At 48.2% G+C, this 22,264-nt stretch overlaps 1 protein-coding gene across 2 annotated transcripts in view; it reads left to right on the top strand.

Moving 5' to 3' along the window:
• styxl1 (serine/threonine/tyrosine interacting-like 1) overlaps positions 1–22,264 on the top strand; it is an 87,404-nt gene that overhangs the window by 36,380 nt on the left and 28,760 nt on the right. For both annotated transcript variants that reach the window (XM_072469195.1, XM_072469196.1), the window contains exons 3-4: positions 13,370–13,469; positions 14,858–14,991. In XM_072469195.1, coding sequence (XP_072325296.1) covers positions 13,370–13,469; positions 14,858–14,991 — 234 coding nt within the window. The remainder of the gene's footprint in view (positions 1–13,369; positions 13,470–14,857; positions 14,992–22,264) is intronic.

Below are 22,264 nucleotides of genomic sequence, written 5' to 3'. Positions count from 1 at the left end.
GAGATCAGGAATAAGAAGGGTGCAGTCACAACGTTGGGGGTTTACTACAGGCCTCCCAACAGCCAGCGGGAGATAGAGGAGCAGATAGGTAGACAGATTTTGGAAAAGAGTAAAAACAACAGGGTTGTGGTGATGGGAGACTTCAACTTCCCCAATATTGACTGGGACTCACTTAGTGCCAGGGGCTTAGACGGGGCGGAGTTTGTAAGGAGCATCCAGGAGGGCTTCTTAAAACAATATGTAGACAGTCCAACTAGGGAAGGGGCGGTACTGGACCTGGTATTGGGGAATGAGCCCGGCCAGGTGGTAGATGTTTCAGTAGGGGAGCATTTCGGTAACAGTGACCACAATTCAGTAAGTTTTAAAGTACTGGTGGACAAGGATAAGAGTGGTCCTAGGATGAATGTGCTAAATTGGGGGAAGGCTAATTATAACAATATTAGGCGGGAACTGAAGAACATAAATTGGGGGCGGATGTTTGAGGGCAAATCAACATCTCACATGTGGGAGGCTTTCAAGTGGCAGTTGAAAGGAATTCAGGACCGGCATGTTCCTGTGAGGAAGAAGGATAAATACGGCAATTTTCGGGAACCTTGGATGACGAGAGATATTGTAGGCCTCGTCAAAAAGAAAAAGGAGGCATTTGTCAGGGCTAAAAGGCTGGGAACAGACGAAGCCTGCGAGGAATATAAGGAAAGTAGGAAGGAACTTAAGCAAGGAGTCAGGAGGGCTAGAAGGGGTCACGAAAAGTCATTGGCAACTAGGGTTAAGGAAAATCCCAAGGCTTTTTACACGTACATAAAAAGCAAGAGGGTAGCCAGGGAAAGGGTTGGCCCACTGAAGGATAGGCAAGGGAATCTATGTGTGGAGCCAGAGGAAATGGGCGAGGTACTAAATGAATACTTTGCATCAGTATTCACCAAAGAGAAGAAATTGTTAGATGTTGAGTCTGGAGAAGGGTGTGTAGATAGCCTGGGTCACATTGAGATCCAAAAAGACGAGGTGTTGGGTGTCTTAAAAAATATTAAGGTAGATAAGTCCCCAAGGCCTGATGGGAACTACCCCAGAATACTGAAGGAGAGGAAATTGCTGAGGCCTTGACAGAAATCTTTGGATCCTCGCTGTCTTCAGGGGATGTCCCGGAGGACTGGAGAATAGCCAATGTTGTTCCTCTGTTTGAGAAGGGTAGCAAGGATAATCCTGGGAACTACAGGCCGGTGAGCCTTACTTCAGTGGTAGGGAAATTACTGGAGAGAATTCTTCGAGACAGGATTTACTCCCATTTGGAAGCAAATGGACGTATTAGTGAGAGGCAGCACGGTTTTGTGAAGGGGAAGTCGTGTCTCACTAACTTGATAAGAGTTTTTCGAGGAGGTCACTAAGATGATTGATGCAGGTAGGGCAGTGGATGTTGTCTATATGGACTTCAGTAAGGCCTTTGACAAGGTCCCTCATGGTAGACTAGTACAAAAGGTGAAGTCACACGGGATCAGGGGTGAGCTGGCAAGGTGGATACAGAACTGGCTAGGCCATAGAAGGCAGAGAGTAGCAATGGAAGTATGCTTTTCTCATTGGAGGGCTGTGACCAGTGGTGTTCCACAGGGATCAGTGCTGGGACCTTTGCTCTTTGTAGTATATATAAATGATTTGGAGGAAAATGTAACTGGTCTGATTAGTAAGTTTGCAGACGACACAAAGGTTGGTGGAATTGCGGATAGCGATGAGGACTGTCGGAGGATACAGCAGGATTTAGATTGTTTGGAGACTTGGGCGGAGAGATGGCAGATGGAGTTTAATCCGGACAAATGTGAGGTAATGCATTTTGGAAGGTCTAATGCAGGTAGGGAATATACAGTGAATGGTAGAACCCTCAAGAGTATTGAAAGTCAAAGAGATCTAGGAGTACACGTCCACAGGTCATTGAAAGGGGCAACACAGGTGGAGAAGGTAGTCAAGAAGGCATACGGCATGCTTGCCTTCATTGGCCGGGACATTGAGTATAAGAATTGGCAAGCCATGTTGCAGCTGTATAGAACCTTAGTTAGGCCACACTTGGAGTATAGTGTTCAATTCTGGTCGCCACACTACCAGAAGGATGTGGAGGCTTTAGAGAGGGTGCAGAAGAGATTTACCAGAATGTTGCCTAGTATGGAGGGCATTAGCTATGAGGAGCGGTTGAATAAACTTGGTTTGTTCTCACTGGAACGAAGGAGGTTGAGGGGAGACCTGATAGAGGTATACAAAATTATGAGGGGCATAGACAGAGTGGATAGTCAGAGGCTTTTCCCCAGGGTAGAGGGGTCAATTACTAGGGGGCATAGGTTTAAGGTGAGAGGGGCAAGGTTTAGAGTAGATGTACGAGGCAAGTTTTTTACGCAGAGGGTAGTGGGTGCCTGGAACTCGCTACCGGAGGAGGTGGTGGAAGCAGGGACGATAGTGACATTTAAGGGGCATCTTGACAAATACATGAATAGGATGGGAATAGAGGGATACGGACCCAGGAAGTGTAGAAGATTGTAGTTTAGTCAGGCAGCATGGTCGGCACGGGCTTGGAGGGCCGAAGGGCCTGTTCCTGTGCTGTACATTTCTTTGTTCTTTGTTATCAGCTGATGAATCAGTACTCCTCCATGTTGAACACCACTTGGAGGAAACACTGAGGATGGCAAGGGCGCAGAATATGCTCTGAGTGGGGTACTTCAATGTCCATCACCAAGAGTGACTCGGTAGTACCACCACAGACCGAGCTGGCCAGGTCCTAAAGGTCATAACTGTTAGACTGGGACTGCAGCAGGTGGTGCGGGAATCAACAAGAGGGAAAAACAGACTTGACCTCATCCTCACAAATCTGCCTGCTGCAGATGCATCTGTCCTTGACAGTATCGGTAGAAGTGACCACTGCACAGTTCTTGTGGAGACAAAGTCCCGTCTTCACATTGAGGATACCCTCCATCGTGTTGTGTGGCACCATCACCATGCTAAATGGGATAGATTTCAAACAGATTTATCAACTCAAGACTGGGCATCCATGAGGCGCTGTGGGCCATCAGCGGCAGCAGAATTATATTGAACCATAATCTGCAACCTCATGGTCCGGCATATCTCCCACTCTACCATTACCACCAAGCCAGGGGATCAACCCTGGTTCAACGAAGACTGCAGGGGAGAATGCCAGAAGCAACAACAGATGTACTGAAAAATGAGGTGTCAACCTGGTGAAGCTACAACACAGGACTACTTGTGTGCCAAATAGCATAGGCAGCAAGTAATAGACAGAACTAAGTGATTCCACAATGAACGAATCAGACCTAAGCTCTGTAGTCCTGCCACATCCAGCTGTGAATGGTGATGGACAATTAAACAACTCACTGGAGGAGGAGGCTCCACAAATATCCCCATCCTCTTTTTTTTTTATATAAATGTTTTTATTCAAAGTTTTTCAATAATTTTTACAAACCACCACAAAAGAAAATATAATGCAAAGGGAACAAAACAATATGCCAACAAAAACAACTTAACCCTCTAACAAATTAACAATTTAACAAACAAAGCAAAACAAAGTGAGGCATTTGCCCCTTACAAATAAAATGAAATCAATCCCTCCCCGCCCCTCTCTGGATTGCTGCTGCTGCTGACCTCCATCTAACGTTCTGCGAGAAAGTCAAGGAACGGTTGCCACCGCCTGGAGAACCCCTGCAAGGACCCTCACAAGGCAAACTTCATCTTCTCCAACCTGAGAAACCCCGCCATGTCCCTGACCCAAGCCTCTACGCTTGGGGACTACGTGTCCCTCCACATTAACAAGAGCCTTCTCCGGGCTACCAAGGAGGTAAAGGCCAGAACTCCGGCCTCTTTCAACTCCTGCACTCCCGGATCATCCGATACCCCTGTCCTCTACCCCAATGAACTTACTCATTCTCACCCCTGTTAGATGCGCACGGTGCACCACTTTAAACTGAATCAGGCTCAGCCTGGCGCAGGATGAGGAGGAATTGACCCTGCCCAGGGCGTCAGCCCACAGGCACTCATCCAACTCCTCCTCCCACTTGCCCTTCAGCTCCTCCACCGAGGCCTCCTGCAGCTCCTGGTATACGTCTGATACTTTGCCATCCCCCACCCACACGCCCGAGACCACCCTGTCCTGTATCCTCCGGGCAGGTCGCAGCGGGAATTCCCCCACCTGCTTTTTCACAAACACCCGAACATGTACCTAAAAGTGTTCCCCGGCGGCAACCCAAATTTCTCCTCTAGCGCCCTCAGACTGGCAAAAGTCCCATCGATAAACAAGTCCCCCATCCTTTTGATTCCCGCCCTGTGCCAGCTTAGGAACCGCCGTCTATCCTACCTGGAACAAACCTGTGGTTATTCCGTATCGGGGTCCAGACTGAGGCCCCTACCTCCCCCCATGCCGTCTCCACTGCCCCAAATCCCCAGTGTCGCCACCACCGAGTATACCGTTTTGACGGAAGCGGCAACGGTGCTGTCACCAGTGCCCCCAGGCTAGTATCTGTACAGGACGCCACTTCCAACCGTTTCCACGCCGCCCCCTCTCCCTCCATTACCCATTTCCGAATCATAGATACATTCGCTAACCAGTAATAGCTGCACAAGTTCGGCAGCGCCAAACCCCCCCCCCCCCCCCCCCCCCGACTGCGCTCCAAAAACAGTCTCTTAACCCGCGGGGTCTTATTTGCCCACACAAACTCCGTAATACTCCTATTTACCCGCTTGAAAAAGGACTTGGGGATGAGAATGAGCAGGCACTGGAAGACGAACAAGAACCTAGGGAGGACCGTCATCTTTACGGATTGCACCCTGCCCGCCAGGGAGAGTGGCAGCATGTCCCACCTCCTAAAATCCTCCTCCATCTGATCCACCAGCCACGCTAAATTGAGCTTGTGCAAGAACCCCCAGCTCTTGGCCATCTGGATGCCCAAGTACCGAAAGCTCCTCTCCACCATCTTGAGCAGCAGCTCTCCCAACCTCTTTTCCTGGCCCCTCACATACCCCGGCAACTATAGACCGGTGAGCCTCACGTCTGTAGTGGGTAAAGTCTTGGAGGGGATTATAAGAGACAAGATTTATAATCATCTAGATAGGAATAATATGATCAGGGATAGTCAGCATGGCTTTGTGAAGGGTAGGTCATGCCTCACAAACCTTATTGAGTTCTTTGAGAAGGTGACTGAACAGGTAGACGAGGGTAGAGCAGTTGATGTGGTGTATATGGATTTCAGCAAAGCGTTTGATAAGGTTCCCCACGGTAGGCTATTGCAAAAAATACGGAGGCTGGGGATTGAGGGTGATTTAGAGATGTGGATCAGAAATTGGCTAGCTGAAAGAAGACAGAGGGTGGTGGTTGATGGGAAATGTTCAGAATGGAGTACAGTCACAAGTGGAGTACCACAAGGATCTGTTCTGGGGCTGTTGCTGTTTGTCATTTTTATCAATGACCTAGAGGAAGGCGCAGAAGGGTGGGTGAGTAAATTTGCAGACGATACTAAAGTCGGTGGTGTTGTCGATAGTGTGGAAGGATGTAGCAGGTTACAGAGGGATATAGATAAGCTGCAGAGCTGGGCTGAGAGGTGGCAAATGGAGTTTAATGTAGAGAAGTGTGATGTGATTCACTTTGGAAGGAATAACAGGAATGCGGAATATTTGGCTAATGGTAAAGTTCTTGAAAGTGTGGATGAGCAGAGGGATCTAGGTGTCCATGTACATAGATCCCTGAAAGTTGCCACCCAGGTTGATAGGGTTGTGAAGAAGGCCTATGGAGTGTTGGCCTTTATTGGTAGAGGGATTGAGTTCCGGAGTCGGGAGGTCATGTTGCAGCTGTACAGAACTCTGGTACGGCCGTATTTGGAGTATTGCGTACAGTTCTGGTCACCGCATTATAGGAAGGACGTGGAGGCTTTGGAGCGGGTGCAGAGGAGATTTACAAGGATGTTGCCTGATATGGAGGGAAAATCTTATGAGGAAAGGCTGATGGACTTGAGGTTGTTTTCGTTGGAGAGAAGAAGGTTAAGAGGAGACTTAATAGAGGCATACAAAATGATCAGGGGGTTGGATAGGGTGGACAGTGAGAGCCTTCTCCCGTGGATGGATATGACTGGCACGAGGGGACATAACTTTAAACTGAGGGGTAATAGATATAGGACAGAGGTCAGAGGTAGGTTCTTTACGCAAAGAGTAGTGAGGCCGTGGAATGCCCTACCTGCTACAGGAGTGAACTCGCCAACATTGAGGGCATTTAAAAGTTTATTGGATAAACATATGGATGATAATGGCATAGTGTAGGTTAGATGGCTTTTGTTTCGGTGCAACATCGTGGGCCGAAGGGCCTGTACTGCGCTGTATTGTTCTATGTTCTATACACCACAAAAAGCTCGCTTTTTCCCACATTTAGCTTGTATCCTGAGAAATCTCCAAAATCCCTAAGTATCCGCATGACCTCCCCCATCCCCTCCACCGGATCCGCAATGTACAGAAGCAGGTCATCCGCATACAGTGAAACATGATGCTCCTCCACCCCCCCCCCCCAACCAACCCCCTCCAGTTTCTGGACTCCCTGAGCGCCATGGCCAGCGGCTCAATCGCCGGGGCAAACAGCAGGGGGGACAAGGGGCACCCCTGCCTCGTTCCACAGTATAGTCTAAAGTACCCCGACCGCCGCCGGTTTGTCGAAACACTCGCTACTGGGGCCTGATACACCAATTTGACCCACCCTACGAATTCCTCCCCAAACCCAAATCTGCCGAACACCTCCCACAAATACTCCCACTCCACCCGGTCAAAGGCTTTCTTCGCATCCATTGCCGCTACCACTTCTGCGTCCCCACCCTCCGAGGGCATCATGATCACATTCAGAAGCCTCCACACATTCGTATTCAGCTGCCTGCCCTTCACAAACCCCGTCTGATCCTCATGAATCACTCCCAGGACACAGTCCTCAATCCTAGTGGCCAAGATCTTGGCCCACAGCTTGGCATCCACATTAAGGAGCGAAATCGGCCTATGGGAGCCGCATTGTAGCGGGTCCTTATCACGCTTGAGGAGAAGCGAGATCAGAGCCTGCGACATCGTCGGGGGAAGGATTCCCTTTTCCTTAGTCTCGTTAAAAGTTCTCAACAGCAACGGGCCTAACAGCTCCGAGAATTTCCTATAGAACTCTACGGGAAACCCATCCGGCCCCGGGGCCTTGCCCGCCTGCATACTCCCCAACCCCTTAATTAGTTCCTCCATCTCAATTGGGGCCCCCAATCCCTCTACACGCCCTTCCTCCACCTTTGGAAACCTCAGCTGGTCCAGGAACTGCCTCATCCCCTCTCCTCCCTCCGGGGGTTCCGACTCGTATAATTTACCATAAAAGTCCTTAAGGACCTTGTTATCTTAGCTGAGCTCAGCACCATGTTCCCCCCCCCCCCTCTCCCCCACCCCCCATCTCTAATTCCCCCAATCTCCCTAGCCGCTTCCCTCTTCCGCAGCTGATGCGCCAGCATCCGACTTGCCTTCTCCCCATACTCATACACTGCTCCCTGTACCTTCCTCAACTGGGCCTCAGCCTTCCCCGTGGTTAGCAAGTCAAACTCCGTTTGAAGGCTCCGGCGCTCCTTCAATAACCCCTCCACCTCGGTTTCCGCATACCTCCTATCCACCCTCAGTATCTCCCCCACCATCCTCTTCCTCTCCCTCGTCTCCCTGTGGGCCCTGATTGAGATTAGCTCCCCCTGACCACTGCCTTCAGCGCCTCTCAGACCACACTCACCGAAACCTTCCCATTATCATTAGCCTCCACATATCTTTGGATGCACCTCCGGACCCGCCCACAGACCTCGTCCGCCAGTAGTCCCATGTCCATTCGCCACAGCGGGCGTTGGCCTCTCCTCCCCCATCCCCAGCTCCACCCAGTGCGGGGCATGGTCCAAGATCGCAAATGGCCGAGTCCTCCGCCCCCTCCACTCTCGGAATTAGCGCCCTGCTCACCACGAAAAAATCTATCCGTGAGTAAACCTTGTGTACATGGGAGAAGAAGGGAAACTCCTTCGCCCTTGGCCTGGCAAATCTCCACGGATCCATTCCCCCCATCTGGTCCATGAACCCCCTCAGGACTTTGGCCGCTGCTGGCCTCTTCCTCGACCTAGACCGATCCAATATTGGGTCCAGGACCGTATTAAAGTCCCCCCCCCCCACCCTCCCATTACCAAACTCCATGACTCGAGATCCGGAATCCGGCTCAGCATCCGCTTCATGAACCCTGCATCGTCCCAGTTCGGATCATACACAATCACTAGCACCACCTAGGCCCCCTGCAGCCTGCCACTCACCATAACATAACGACCCCCCTTATCTGCCACATTACCGATCGCCTCAAATACCACCCGCTTACTCACCAAGATTGCGACCCCCCTGTTCTTCGCATCCAGCCCTGAGTGAAAAACCTGTCCCACCCATCCCTTCCTCAGCCTGGTTTGATCTGCAATCTTCAGGTGTGTTTCCTGCAGCATGGCTATGTTTGCCTTTAGCCCCTTTAAGTGCAAAAACATCCGGGCCCTCTTGACCGGCCCATTCAGGCCTCTCACGTTCCACGTGATCAGCCGGACCGGAGAGCTACCCACCCTCCCCCGGCCAACTAGCCATCTCCGTTTTTAGGCCGGCCATGTGCCCGCGCCTCCTGCACCCTCCAGCCCCCCAGGCGGAGGCTCCCCGCCCCAACTCTCCCTCATACCATCAATTCCCCTCAGTCAGCACAGCAGCAACCCAGTCTCTCTCTTTCCCCCCCCCCCCCCAAACCCCCCTCCCCCGGCCAAGCAACTGCTTAACCCCCTGGCATTCCCGTAAGTCAGCTGACTCATGCTGACCCCGGCCGCTCCCGCCTCTACCTCCAATCCCCCTGTGGATTCCACATCCAAATCTCCAGCAACCCCCCCCCAACACCTAAGTGGGGTAGAGAAAGTCAACCCCCTATACCCCGTATGAACCAATGCGGACATCGAACACAGTACCGTCCCCCGCTTCAGGTACTGCCCCCACCATTTCACGGGAAAACCGCGCTCCCTGCCTGGGCTGACCCCACCCCCTGTGACGCAGCTCCTCTCAACTGCGACCTCACCCAAATCCCCGAGGGCCCCGGGCCACAAAGACACAAGAAAACGTGGAGGAAACCCCACCCAAACACTGCCTCATCCCCCTCACCAACAACCCCCATAACATACTGCAATCCATTAACTCGAGTCCAACTTCTCATTCTTGATGAAAGTCCACGCCTCATCCGGCGTATCAAAATAATGGTGTCGGTCCTGGTATATGACCCACAGCCTCGCCAACTGTAGCAGCCCGAACTTCACCCCCTTCCCGTGGAGGACCGCCTTGGCCCGATTGAATCCTGCACGCTTCTTGGCCAGCTCTGCACTCCAGTCCTGATAAATCCGGATCTCGGTGTTCTCACACCTGCTACTCCGCTCCTTCTTCGCCCATCGCAGGACACACTCCCTGTCGGTGAAGCGGTGGAACCTTACCACCATAGCCCTCGGCGGCTCGTTCGCCCTCGGCCTCCTTGCCAGGACTCTGTGCGCCCCATCCAGCTCCAGGGGCCTAGGGAAGGCCCCTGCACCCATCAGCTTACTCAGCATCGTGGTCACATACGCCCCAGCATCCGACCCTCCACGCCTATAGGGAGACGCAGAATCTGCACGTTCTGCCTCCTCAACCTTTTCTCCAGGTCCTCCAGCTTCTCCTGCCATTTTTTGTGCAGCGCCTCGTGCTCCTCCACTCTCACCGCCAGGCCCAGAATCTCGTCCTCATTATCAGAGGCCTTCTGCTGCACCTCTTCGATCGCCGTCCCCTGTATCTTCTGGGTCTCCACCAGCCTTTCAATCGACGCTTTCATAGGGGCCAACATCTCCGCCTTCAAGTCAGCAAAGCAGCTTCTTAAAAACTCCTGCTGCTCCCGGGACCACTGCCTGATCCCCGCCCGCCGCCACCTTGTTTTTTCGCACCCGTTCGCCTCTCTTCTCTAAAGCCACTTTTTTGACCGCTCCCCTCCTGGTCCACTCCATACAGTGCTGGGGGACCCTCACTGTTTCCTTCCCACACCGGGAATCGTCGTCCAAATGCCGCTGGAGCTCCTTAAAAGGGCCCAAAAGTCCGTTATCGGCGGGAGCTGCCGACTGTCCAACCTACCTAGGCCTAGCCGCAACCAGAAGTCCAAATATCCCCATCCTCAATGATGGAGGAGACAAGGCTGAGGCAGTCACAATAATCTTTAGCCAGAAGTGCCAAGTGGATGATAAGTCCCCAGCATCACAGATGTCTGTCTTCAACCAATAAAATTCACTCCACGGGCTAGCAAGAAACTGCCGAAGGTCTGGGCCCTGACTATATCCTGGCAATAGTACTGAAGACTTCTGCTCCAGAACTTACCACACCCTAGCCAAGCTGTTCCAGTACAGCTACAACACTGGCATCTACCTGGCAATATGGAAAATTGCCCATGTGTGTCCTGTACACAAGAAACGGGACAAAACCAACCCAGCCAATTACTGCCCTATCAGTCTACTGTCAATCATTAGCAAAGCGATGGAAGGAGTTATCAACAGTGTTATCAAGCAGCACTTACTCAGCAATAACCTGCTCACGGACGCACGGTTTGTGTTCCGCCAGGGTTACTCAGCTCCTGACCTCATTACAGCCTTGGTTCAAACATGGACAAAAGAACTGAATGCCAGAGGTGAGATGAGGGACTGAGCTTGACATCGAGGCTTCATTTGACGGAATATGGCATCAAGGAGCCTCAGCTAAACAGGAGTAAATGGGAATCAGGCGGAAAATTTTCTGCTGGTTGGAGTCATACCTGGCACAAAGGAAGATGGTTGCGGTTGTTGGAGATCAATCATCTCAACTCCAGGACATCACTGCAGGAGTTTCTCAGGGTAGTGTCCTAGGCCCAACCATCTTCAGCTGCTTCATCAATGACTTCCCTTCCATCATAAGGTCAGAACTGGGATTGTTTGCAGATGACTGTACAATGTTCAGCACCATTCGCGACTCTTAAATAATAATAATAATCTTTATTAGTGTCATAACTAGGCTTACGTTAACACTGCAATGAAGTTACTTTGAAAATCCCCCAGTCGGCACACTCGGCACCGGTTTAGGTATACTGAGGGAGAATTCAGAATGTCCAATTCACCTAACAAGCACATCTTTTGGGACTTGTGGGAGGAAACCGGAGCACCCGGATGAAACCCACGCAGACATGGGGAGAACGTGCAGACTCTGCACAGACAGTGACCCAAGCGGGAATCAAATCCAGGTCCCTGCTGCTGTGAAGCACCAGTGCTAACCACTGTGCTACCATGCCGCTCAGATAATGAAGCAGTCCATGTCCAAATGCAGCAAGACCTGGACAATATCCAGGTTTGGGCTGACAAGTAGCACGTTACATTCATGTCACACAAGTGTGAGGCAGTGACCATCTCCTACAAAAGAGGATCTAATCACTGCCCCTTGACATTCCGTGGCATTATCATCGCTGAATCCCCCACAATCAACATCCTGGAGATTATCATTGATCAGAAACTGAACAGGATTAACCATATTTATACTGTGGCTACCAGGACAGATAAAAGGCGAGGAATCCTTCGGCGAGTAACTCACTTCATGAACCCACAAAGCCTGTCCACCATCTCCAAGGCACAAGTCAGGAGTGTAATGGAATATTCTCTATTTGCCTGGATGAGTGCAGCTCCAACAACCCTATATCTTAGGGACTGCAGCGGTTCAAGAAGGCAACCCACCCCCACCTTCTTAAGGGCAAGTAGGGATGGACAATAAATGCTGGCCTAATCAGCAACGGCCACATCCCGTAAATGAATTTTAAAAAACTACTGGAGTTTCCTTTCTTATTAAGGAAGTCCAACCTTAGGGCAGCACGGTAGCATTGTGGATAGCACAATTGCTTCACAGCTCCAGGGTCCAAAGTTCGATTCCTGCTTGGGTCACTGTCTGTGCAGAGTCTGCACATCCTCCCTGTGTGTGCGTGGGTTTCCTCCGGGTGCTCCGGTTTCCTCCCACAGTCCAAAGATGTGCAGGTTAGGTGGATTGGCCATGATAAATTGCCCTTAGTGTCCAAAATTGCCCTTAGTGTTGGGTGGGGTTACTGGGTTATGGGGATAGGGTGGAGGTGTTGACCTTGGGTAGGGTGCTCTTTCCAAGAGCCGGTGCAGACTCGATGGGCCGAATGGCCTCCTTCTGCACTGTAAATTCTATGATAACCTTTGAGGATTGTGTAGTCTTATTGCAAAATATAATTAAGGATTTGCTTTGCAAGAAGCATTTTTTTTCTAGCTTGGTACCGCACCATTCTTTCAAGATTAATGGAGATTGTAATCCACTAAATCAGATGTCAGTCGTTTTAACATGAGTGAGCCAGTGGGATTTGGTGTGGGTCAGGGCGGGGAAAGTAAGATGAATCTGAAATTGTATTGGGAAAACTTCTCAAAACCATAGATATCCGTCTTTTAGTCAATCGGGACAAGGAGTGGGGTTGGCCTTTAAAATATGCTAATAAACTGGGTGCCTTGGATTTACCATACTTTTCAGGTTTAACTGTGGCCATACAGGATTTCCTGGAAGTTCGACAGCTGCAGTGAGTTGAGAATAATCTTGCAGAAAGATGAGAAAATTGCTTCTGGTCGCCCCAATCTTCCACTATCAGACCTCTCCACCATACAAATTCCACAGCATGACATGAAACCCAGACTTATGAATTTCCAAATTGTTACCAAACACCCTCACTCCCAGCATGTCAGAATATTGAAATATGCTCAGTGAAGTCTAATAGAAAATGTTTCAATATTTTTTTTTTAAGTCCCTTTTTTTGATGCCTGGTTCCAGTCTGAAACTCACAGACATGTGTAAACTTTACAATAATATAATAATCTTTATTGTCACAAGTAGGCTTATATTTATACTGCAATGAAGTTACTGTGAAAGGCCCTAGTCGCCATATCCCAGCGCCTGTTTGGGTACACGGAAGGAGAATTCAGAATGTGCAATTCATCTAACAGCACATCTTTCGGGACTTGTGGGAGGAAACCGGAGCACCCGGAAAACCCACGCAGACACAGGGAGAACATGCAGACTCCATACAGACAGTGACCAAAGTCAGGAATTGAACCTGGGACCCTGGAGCTGTGAAGCAACAATGCTATCCACTGTGCTGCCCCATACCTGAACTGTGCCAAGGTGTTTTCACTCAACTGAAATATTAGCTCCTCAAAATAATGCAGTGTGATTTCACTAGTTTTCCTTACATTTCCCATATGGATTTCTATTTTCTACAAATAATTTAGTCACTATTGTTACTTTACAGGATGTGGATGGAAATTATTTGCTACCGCAGGATATAGAGCTGGAGTGTGTAAAGTATTGTGTGGTGTATGATGGGCACACAAAATCATCTGATGAAGTAGGTAAATATACAATCAGCGCACATAATTATAATGGTTTAGATAAATTTTTTAAAGTTGTAGTATTATTGATGTGTTGGCCCTGTTGTGCGTTTTACCCAATAATCAAGTTCATTGATGGTCGGGGTGCATAACGGATGGCCGAATCAATGCCACCAATTTTTATACCAATAAGCATTTTTAATGTCTGTATGTACTTATAACAATATTGACTCCCCTGATATCTCAGTGAGCATGTTCATTGAATAACTGAGCCATAACATTGAGAAAGATTGCAAGTTTGATTCCTGATCCATGCAGGGTTAGCTGGTGTCAGGCAGGATGGTGCTATAGTTGCTCCTTGTGCTTTTGGGTTGAAAGAAGAAGCCAGACAGGATGCTTGTTCCTGATCACAATCCAGGCCCAATCTTGTTAAGAAGATATCATTCTCAGCTCTGATGCCACCGGTTGATGTTTCTTATCATGGTTAATAGATGAATAAAGGTCACTTGGGCACAATAAGGTATGCGCAATATCCCGCATGAAGCACACGGGAAAGATTTGATGATGGTCCCCATGTGGCTCAAGGAGTATGCACTCCCCCATTAACTACTGGGCGGGGTCTGTTATATATAAGGTAGGCCTGGCTAGAACAGGCCTGCAGAGGGAATGGACTTGTGAAGCCTAGCCGAGTCCTGTGTGTATATATGTTTCTGTCGTGAATAAACCAGTACTTTATTTTTACTCGACTGACTCCGTTGCCTTTACTAAAGTCTGAGAGTCCCAGCCCATGGAATTATTCCACAGGAAGGGGGTTGCTTTCATTCTGCGAGTATACAAACCTTGCATGAAAACAGGAAATTAATATGACCATAATTAATACAATAATCCCTCCAGTGGTGGTATTGAGGCTGTGGGGCAGCCTTTGTCACCAAGAGACCACTCTTTGGATGATAGACCTTTTGACTCAGATGGCATCCCTCCCTCCCCTCACCGCCCAGGGAGGCCGCCTCCTCAAAATAGCACCTTAATTATTTTAATTATTTAAGTAGACTAGCTCAGGTAGGGGCAGCTTCTGTGATTCCACTGCTACCACTGGTAAAATGGCCAGGCTGCAGGAACACATTGGGGAGCTACCCAGACAAGACTCCTCTGCATTTACTTGCCCCCACGTTCCCCCACCTTCTAGCCCCCTACCTGGGATCTGGTAAAATTCCTCCCTTAAATTCTGAAGTACTATAAAGCAACTAGAATACACAAACCAATGCTTCTATCCTGAGCCAGAGGTACGAGACACAGATCCTGGAATTGGTGGATTGGTTGTATGAATTAGACCAATTTGTTTCAATTGAAGTTTCACAATAAATACATTTTTGGGTTCATGTCAATAATTTAAATTGTATCAATTCTAGGTCCAGCTATTCAATATGCAATGCTCCTAGAAGTGGTCAGCCGGCAACCTATCAGGATCCTGAATGGTGGATACGAATACTTCTCTGCTTGCTATCCATTCTTCAGGACACAGATGCTATTTTACTTGCCTCAGGTAGGTTTGGTAATCTGGAGCCCTCTGATTGTATGTTGATATAGTTGAGTCTGTGTTATAAAAGTAAGTTGAACAGGTCAATTCGTACTTTTCCTGTATATTATTTGTGCAAAGCTGCATCTGCATTTCAACACCATAATCCCAGCCAAGCTCATATCAAAGCTCCAAAACCTAGGACTTGGCTCCCCACTCTGCAACTGGATCCTCGATTTTCTGACCAACAGACCACAATCAGTAAGAATGAACAACAACACCTCCTCCACAATAGTCCTCAACACCGGGGCCCCGCAAGGCTGCGTACTTAGCCCCCTACTCTACTCCCTGTACACACGCGACTGCGTGGCAAAACTTGGTTCCAACTCCATCTACAAGTTTGCTGACAATACGACCATAGTGGGCCGGATCTCGAATAACGACGAGTCAGAATACAGGCAGGAAATAGAGAACCTAGTGGAATGGTGTAGCGACAACAATCTCTCCCTCAATGCCAGCAAAACTAAAGAGCTGGTCATTGACTTCAGGAAGCAATGTACACACCCCTGTCAGCATCAACGGGGCCGAGGTGGAGATGGTTAACAGTTTCAAATTCCTAAGGGTGCACATCTCCAAAAATCTGTCCTGGTCCACCCACGTCGACGCTACCACCAAGAAAGCACAACAGCGCCTATACTTCCTCAGGAAACTAAGGAAATTCAGCATGTCCACATTAACCCGTACCAACTTTTACAGATGCGCCATAGAAAGCATCCTATCTGGCTGCATCACAGCCTGGTATGGCAACTGCTCGGCCCAGGACCGCAAGAAACTTCAGAGAGTCGTGAACACCGCCCATTCCATCACACAAACCTGCCTCCCATCCATTGACTCCATCTATACCTCCCGCTGCCTGGGGAAAGCGGGCAGCATAATCAAAGATCCCTCCCACCCTGCTTACTCACTCTTCCAACTTCTTCCATCGGGCAGGAGATACAGAAGTCTGAGAACACGCACGTATAGACTCAAAAACAGCTTCTTCCCCACTGTCACCAGACTCCTAAATGACCCTCTTATGGACTGACCTCATTAACACTACACCCTTATGCTTCATCCAATGCCAGTGCTTATGTAGTTACATTGTATATGTTGTGTTGCCCTATTATGTATTTTCTTTTATTCCCTTTTCTTCCCATGTACTTAAAGATCTGTTGTGCTGCTCGCAGAAATTACTTTTCATTGTACCTCGGTACACGTGACAATAAACAAATCCGATCCAATCCAATCTGTGACATTGTTTTAATGATGGTATCCTATTAAAAGTAAGGAAATATCAGTCACAATCAGAAAGAATGTTCTTTTGTACTTCTTAGATCATCATAGATCATAGAATTTACAGTGCAATAGATATTAAAACAAGAATCGATGCATCGCTGAAAACCTGCCTGCACTTTCCCTGCTGTTGCACAGTTATCATGCTGGTTGTCATTTTGAGGATGTTCTGACAAGGGAGGACGAAGCAGACATTGTAGTAAAGGAAGGGGGGGGGGGGGTGAAATTATGGATGGCACAATGTGTGAGAAAATATTATGGTGTTCGTATCATTGAAAATGGACAAATCACCAGGCATGGATGAAATGTATCCTAGACTGCCAAGGGAGGAAAGGAAAGAAATAGTGGAGGCTCTCACCATCATTTTCCAATCTTCTTTGGCTACAGGCATTGATGCCAGGGGAGGCAGTGGCATGGTGGTATTGTCGTTAGACTAGTAAGGCAGAGATTCAGGGAAGTGCTCTGGGGACCCGGGTTCGTATCCCACCATGGCAGATAGTGAAAATTTGAATTAAATTTAAAAATCTGCAATTAAAAGTCTATAACCACGAAATCATAGATTATCATAGAATTTACATTGCAGAAGGAGGCCATTCGGCCCATCGAGTCTACACCGGCTCTTGGAAAGAGCACCCTACCCAAGGTCAACACCTCCACCCTATCCCCATAACCCAGTAACCCCACCCAATACTAAGGGCAATTTTGGACACTAAGGGCAATTTATCACGGACAATCTACCTAACCTGCACATCTTTGGATTGTGGGAGGAAACCGGAGCACCCGGAGGAAACCCACGCACACACAGGGAGAATGTGCAGACTCCGCACAGACAGTGACCCAAGCCGGAATCGAACCAGGGACCCTTGAGCTGTGAAGCAATTGTGCTATCCACAATGCTACCGTGCTGCCCTTAAAATGATTGTTGTAAAAAGCCATCTGGCTCACTAATATCCTTTTATGCTTCTCCCAGTCTGTGTGTTTCTTTTGGGTGCTCCAATTTTCTCCCACAGTGCAGGTTGGGTAGATTGGGGGCAGCACGTTGCACAGTGGTTAGCACAGTTACTTCACAGGTCTAGGGTCCCAGGTTCGATTTCCGGCTTGGATCATGGTCTGTGTGGAGTCTGCACGTTCTCCACGTGTCTGCGTGGGTTTTCTCCGGGTGCTCCGGTTTCCTCCCACAGTCCAAAGATGTGCGGGTTAGGTGGATTGGCCATGCTGTGTCCAAAAAGGTGAAGTGGGGGTTACTGGGTTACGGGGATAGGGTGGAGGTGTGGGCTTGAGTAGGGTTCTCTTTCCAAGGGCCGGTGCTGACTCAATGGGCCGAATGGCCTCCTTCTGCACCGTAAATTCTAGGATTCTATGATTGGTCATGCTAAATTGAGTTTACAGGGATAGGGCAGGGGACTAGTGCTCTTTCAGTGGACCAGTGCAGACTCAATGGGCCGAATGGTCTCCTTCTGCTCTGGAGGGACTCCATGAATTAAATCTGTTATGACTTCAAATCCACAGCAATGTGGTTGACTCTGAAATGCCCTCAGTAATGGGCAATAAATGCTAGTCCAGCCAGCAACACCCATTCACCATTCTGATGATTCACAACTGTTTTATCATGTTCTATAATTCAGCACTAGTTTTTACTCTTCCTTTCTATACCCTTTTACTATCCAGAAGCCTTACCTACAGGAGAAAAACCCAGCTCTTAAGTACAAGCTTCAATGAGCATCTCCTGCTTTCATTTCACTCTGAAGCATGACCTGGTTTACTCTTAAAGGGACCTGCATTTCTAACATTGTCATAGAGGACTGATAACATTTGTATTATCATGTAAAAAGGGAGGAAGTGATAGCCCGAGTAATTACAAGCCAGTCAGCTTGTCATCGGTGATAGGAAAATTATTGGAAAAAATTCTGCGATACTGTACAAATCATCATTTAGAAAGGCACGGATTAATCAAGGACTTGTTAAGGGAAGGCCGAATCTGACGAAGTTTGAATGAACTTTGTGGGAAAGAAACAAGGAGGGTCAATAAGGGTAGCGTGTATGATGTACAGTAAGGTTTTTAACAAAGTAGTCTTTTAGTGTCTAGAAGACAGCTAGCATTGGGGTTCCGCAGAGCTCAATACTCAGTACCTTGTTGTTCATGACATATATTAATGATTTAGACTGAAAAGTAGGAGGCATGACCAAGACGTTTGCCATATAGGTGATAATGGGGAAGAAAGCTACAGATTGCAGGAAGATATCAATGGACCTATCAAGCGAGTAGAATGGTGGCAAACCAAATTCAATTTGGAGAAGTAATGCATTTGGGGAGACCAAATGAGGTAAGGAAATATACAATAAATTATGAATTTCTGGAACGTGTGGAGAAACAGAAGGACCTTGGAGTGTGTTACGGACAGGGATTAGAGAGATCTGCAAATCCTGTTCCCTCCTTTAAATGTCTGTAATCAGAGTGTTTTTGAAAAGGAAGAAGCTTATTTGTTTCTGAATCCGAGCGTATGGTTGATTTGAATAACAAGCAGCAAGCTTTTCATGGGTTTAAATACAGCGGATTTTGATTTTGCATGCGTTCATCCTGAGGATCTAACTGGCCCTCATACACATATACTTTTGAGAAAAATACAGTGAAACAGGATAGTACAATTTTACAAGTTATAAGCAAATAAATAGTTTGTAAGTCGAGATTGACTCATCCTGGTGCAGTCCTGGTGAAGGAGGAATCTTTTCCATTCTCGAAGTGTAGTTAGTTGAATTCAATAACCTAGCTCTTATATTAAAGTTATTAGAGGATTCCTCGAAGAAGTAGATTTTTTGCAGGTCACAAGGTTATTGTTTGTTGTTTTATTGCTAGATGGACAGTTCTCTGTCCTGGTAAACTTGAACAGGAATAGGCATGGAGAACTGATGATGTTGGAGTCTACAGTTTGTAAGGATTAAGAATTTGCTGCCTTTGTTGCTGCTGCTGTTTTCTTGTTGTGATGTTTGCAGACTGACTGGTTTGTCCCTGGTGCTTGGAATAAGTGGGATTGGTTATCCTCGTCACAACAGACATCTCACCACTCTACACCAGCATCCCCCATGACGACGGCATTGCTGCAACAGCCTCAGTACTCAACACCGACAACTGCCAATCTCCAGACGCAATTCTGCAACTCATCCGCTTCATTCTGGATCACAGCGTCTTCCCCTTCGACAACAAGTTCTTCATCCAGACACACTGAACAGCCATGAGGACCAAATTCGCACCTCAATATGCCAACATCTTCATGCATAAGTTTGAACAAGTCTCCTCACCGCACAGGACCTTCAACCGACGTGATACATCGATGACATTTTTTTCCTTTGGACCCACGATGAAGAATCACTGAAACGACTACAGGATAACAAAAATAAGTTTCATCCCACCATCAGGCTCACCGTGGACTACTCTCCAGAATCGGTTGCATTCTTGGACACACTCATCTCCATCAAGGACGGTCACCTCAGCACTTTGCTTTACCGCAAGCCCATGGATAACCTCACGATGCTGCACTTCTCCAGCTTCCACCCTAAACACATTAATGAAGTCATCCCTTATGACAAGCCCTTCATATACACAGGATCTGCTCAGATGAGGAAGAGCATAACAGACATCTACAGATGCTGAAAGATGCCTTCGTACGAATGGGATATGGCGCTCGACTCATCGATCGACAACTTCAACGTGCCACAGCAAAAAACCGCACCAACCTCCTCAGAAGACAAACACGGAACACAACCGACAGAGTACCCTTCATCGTCCAGTACTTCCCCAGAGTGGAGAAACTACAACATCTTCTTCGCAGCCTGCAACACGTCATCGATGAAGATGAACATCTTGCCAAGGCCAACCCTACACCCCCACTATTTGCCTTCAAACAACCGCGCAACCTCAAACAAACCATTGTTTGCAGCAAACTACCCAGCCTTCAGAACAGCGACCACGACACCACACAACCCTGCTATGGCAATCTCTGCAAGACGTGCCAGATCATCGACATGGGTACCACCATTACACGTGAGAACACCACCCACCAGGTACGCGGTACATACTTGTGCGACTTGGCCATACGTTGCAGGAAAGGATGTCCCGAAGCGTGGTACATTGGCGAGACCATGCAGACGCTGTGACAACGGATATCGCGTGAAAATCGCCAGGCAGGAATGTTCCCTTCCAGTCGGGGAACACTTCAGCAGTCAAGGGCATTCAGCCTCTGATCTTCGGGTAAGCATTCTCCAAGGCAGCCTTCAGGACGCGCGACAATGCAGAATCGCCAAGCAGAAACGTATAGCCAAGTTCCACACACACACACACACCCACACGAGTACGTCCTCAACGGGACCTTGGATTCATATCGCATTACATTCACCCCCACCATCCTGCCTGGGCTTGCGGAATTCTACCAACTGTCCTGGCTTGAGACAATTTACACCTCTTAAACCTGGGAATACCCCTCTCTCCGGATCTGTAAAGACTTAATTACCTGCAAATGCTCGCATTCAAAGTATTGTCTTGCTTCTTTGACTTTGTCTATATATGAGTTTGTGGAACCCACCTCTTCATTCACCTGAGGAAGGAGCAGTGCTCCGAAAGCTAGTGATTTGAAACAAACCTGTTGGACTTTAACCTGGTGTTGTAAGACTTCTTACTGTGCTCACCCCAGTCCAACGCCGGCATCTCCACATCATGATTATCTGAAGACAGTTTCAACCAGGTGACCACATGATCAATACTTCCATTGTATACCCAGAAAAATTTGAAGTCAGAAGCAATTGCTACACAGTGAGGGAATGGATGCGGCCATACACACCTACTTATGATAAGCTTGTTTCTCTGCAGCTCTCTTTAAGTTTGAGTTCAGAGACAGTGAGTTTAAGAGTCTGTAGATTTTGGGCCACCTGAATACCCAAGATCCTGAACCTGCTCCTGGCCAACCTAAATGGTAGGGCACTCAAATCTGCCCTTTTCCCCAGGGCATTCACCAGAAACATTTCACTTTTGGCCATACTCAATTTGTAGCCCAAAAAAGCACCATATGTCTCCAATGTGCCCATTATTCTATCCACACATTCCAACCGATTGGAAATGTACAGGGCAGCACGGCGGTGCAGTGGTTAGCACAGCTGCCTCACGGTGCTGAGGTCCCAGGTTCGATCCCGGCTCTGGTTCATTGTCAGTGTGGAGTTTGCTCATTCTCCCCATGTTTGCGTGGATTTCGCCCCCACAACCCAAAGTTATTAACACTGCAATGAAGTTACTGTGAAAAGCCCCTAGCCACCACATTCTGGCATCTGTTCGGGTACACGGAGGGAGAATTCAGAATTCTCAGCTGGTACGGGAATTGTACCCATGCTGCTGGCCTACATCACTAGCCAGCTGTCTAGCCCACTGAGCTAAACCAGCCCCTAGGTGGATTGGCCACGCGAAATTGCCCCTTAATTGGAAAAAATGAACTGGGCACTCTAAATTTAAAAAAAAGATTGGAAATGTACAGCACAAATCATTTGCATATATTGAGACTCTATGCTCCCTGCCTTCCCTTACAATACCCACTACTCCCCTGATGCCCGAGTGCAATAGCCGTGGGTTCAATAGCCAGCGCATTACATAAGTGGAGATAACAGGCACCCTGTCTAGTACCGCTGTGTAACCGTAAATCGCCTGAACTAATCGAATTAGTCAAAATGCTTGTCATAAACTTGTGTCCAAACCCAAACCTCCCGAGAACCTCAAACAAATATCTCCACTCTACCCTATCGAACGCCTTCTCCACATCCATAGACACAATAACCTCTGGCACTCTGCCCTTAAAATAAGGGCAATCATAAGGCCATGAAAGCAGAACTAGCGAAAATGAACTGGCAAATATATCAGATCAAATAGATCAAATAGTTTGGATGGGGTGGTGTATGTGCAGTGTGTCCAAGGAAGCTTTTCTAACACAGT

This window comes from Scyliorhinus torazame, chromosome 12 (assembly GCF_047496885.1).
Source record: "Scyliorhinus torazame isolate Kashiwa2021f chromosome 12, sScyTor2.1, whole genome shotgun sequence".
Classification (NCBI taxonomy): domain Eukaryota; kingdom Metazoa; phylum Chordata; class Chondrichthyes; order Carcharhiniformes; family Scyliorhinidae; genus Scyliorhinus; species Scyliorhinus torazame.
The sequence above is the reverse complement of the archived record's forward strand: the minus strand, read 5'-3'. Positions and strand labels throughout refer to the sequence as shown.